The following is a 2,201-nucleotide window of genomic DNA, read 5'->3' as shown; positions in this document are numbered from 1 at the left end:
AAGGTTTTGCTACATTGTTTGTTACTTCTAAACTTCGAAAAAAGCTGAAACAAATGGTTTAAAGGAAACAACTGAAAACTATATTTTTTATATTATATTTCTTATGAAAACTCTATTATTACATGAATAAACAATAAGTAAAATGAATTTTACATGAAGTAACAATAAACACGCACACATTCTTACATCACGATTTTGAGAAATGATGTTGCTTCATTTTTGACAGTATTTGTTCAAAATTGGGATTTTTACATGTCAAAGCGATTTTAATTCAATCTTCAGCATTTAGTCTATTTCTACTTCTCGATTTAATGTTTACCAGACTGGAAAAGCCTTGTTCGCACAAGTATGTGGTTCCAAATGGCAGCAATTTTTTTACCGCCTCTTCATGTGCTATTTCAAAACCCTTTGCAGCTTTTGACATCCAAAAACATGACAGGTTTTGTTTATTATCAAATTTAATATGAGCTTCGGTATTGGATCGAAGTTCTAAAATCGATTCAGCCAAACCTGCAGGTTGTTCTGGTATCATAGAAATGTCACATTTGAAAGGATCTATAACCAAACTCACTGAACGTGTATCCAGATCTGGAAAGTAATCCAAAAACCGCTCTCTCAGTTTAATAAGATGTCTTACAATTGTATCTTTGATATCAACTAAAGTAATATTTTCAGAATTTTCCAAAAACAAAGCTAACTTTGGAAAAGATGCTATCTTGTTTTGTTCTAACTTCTGCTTCCAATACTCCAGCTTTAACCCAAATGCTGACAATATTTCTCTTGCTGAAATAATATTACAATGCTTTCCCTGTAATTTGTTCAATAAATTTATGCTTTCAAATATGTCTGCCAAATATGCAAGATATGCAATCCAGGAAGAGTTATTAAAATGTTCTGCAAGAATATTTTTTTGAGAAACCAAAAACATTTCAACTTCATTTTTGAGAGTCCATACTCGATTTAAAACATTTCCGCGAGAGAGCCACCTCACTTCTGTTTGATAAAGGAGGTCTGTATACTCAGCTTCACCATCTTGACACAATTCACGAAATAGCCGCGTATTTAGTGCATGCCCCTTGATAAAGTTTATAATCTTGATAACATCGTGCATGACGGCTTCTAGTGTAGGTTCTAAATATTTTACCATAAGGGCCTGGCGATGAATCCTGCAATGAGTAATTTCGATAGTTGGGTTATTTTTCCTTACAAAGGCTGAAAAACCATTAATATGACCCAACATAGCTGGAGCTCCATCCAAAGATACCGAAATACAATTTTCCCATTTTAAGCATTGCGCTTTGAAGTAATCGTTGACCTTATTATAAATATCTATTCCACGACATCTCAACTCGAGAGGAGAGCAAAACAGCAATTCCTCTTCAAAATTATCCACACCTTTGTATCGAACATATACCATCAGTCGTGAATTACTACTGAAATCCGTTGTCTCATCTAGCTGAATAGCAAAATATTTTGCCTGTCTTAATGCAAAAATTACTTGCTCATTCACATTTTCTGCTAATACAGAAATTCTCTCTTTCACAAGTCTCGCAGACAACGGCACTGAGTTTAGTTTCTTCGCTTCCTTTTGACCACACATAATCTCTATCATTTTGACAGCAGCTGGTTTAACCAAGTCTTCACCGATAGTGTATGGTTTTTTATTTCGAGCGATTAACCAAGCTACTTCCAAGCTAGCCCTTGATGCTGAACGCTGATCAAAGTTACCATACAAGTTGCAATTCAATCTTTGTCTTTTAATGGATATCTCCAAATTTGCGAAGTATTCTCGCTGTTTAGAACTTAGTTGCGAATGAACATTATCTAAATGTTTTTTTAATTGACTTTTTTTGAAAGATTCTGGTCTCAGTACCTTCATACACACAACACACTGTGGTTTCATTGTACCATTGTCCTCTATTTGGGTAAAACCGTAATTAAGGAATTCCTCTTGGTATGTTCTTCTTCTATTTTCTGTCATTTGAAGAAAATAAAAAATATGTGTAATACAAAAATACTAGAATACATGAATACTGAAATACTAGAATACGTGAATACAACAATACTCGCATATTAAAATGCTATAATACTAGGATACAAGAATACGTTCAACAAAGTATCAAATTGCGGCTTACCTTGATCGATATATTGACGATTAATAATAAAATTATGGTCTTGTCAGTAACTAACTAATAACAACT

At 33.4% G+C, this 2,201-nt stretch overlaps 1 protein-coding gene across 1 annotated transcript; it reads right to left on the bottom strand.

Annotated features, from left to right (window-relative positions):
* Window positions 1–271: 271 nt before the first annotated feature.
* Window positions 272–1,981, bottom strand: LOC113381834 (protein ZBED8-like). The gene has a single exon (XM_026620504.1). It carries the CDS (start codon window positions 1,979–1,981, stop codon window positions 272–274), a length of 1,710 nt encoding a protein of 569 aa, XP_026476289.1.
* Window positions 1,982–2,201: the final 220 nt, after the last annotated feature.

The sequence above is a fragment of the Ctenocephalides felis genome, unplaced genomic scaffold (genome assembly GCF_003426905.1).
Source record: "Ctenocephalides felis isolate EL2017-DRISC unplaced genomic scaffold, ASM342690v1 CF-g0.4_SCAFFOLD_03100, whole genome shotgun sequence".
NCBI classification, from domain to species: domain Eukaryota; kingdom Metazoa; phylum Arthropoda; class Insecta; order Siphonaptera; family Pulicidae; genus Ctenocephalides; species Ctenocephalides felis.
Note: the sequence above shows the minus strand (reverse complement) of the source record. Positions and strands in the feature narration are given on the sequence as shown.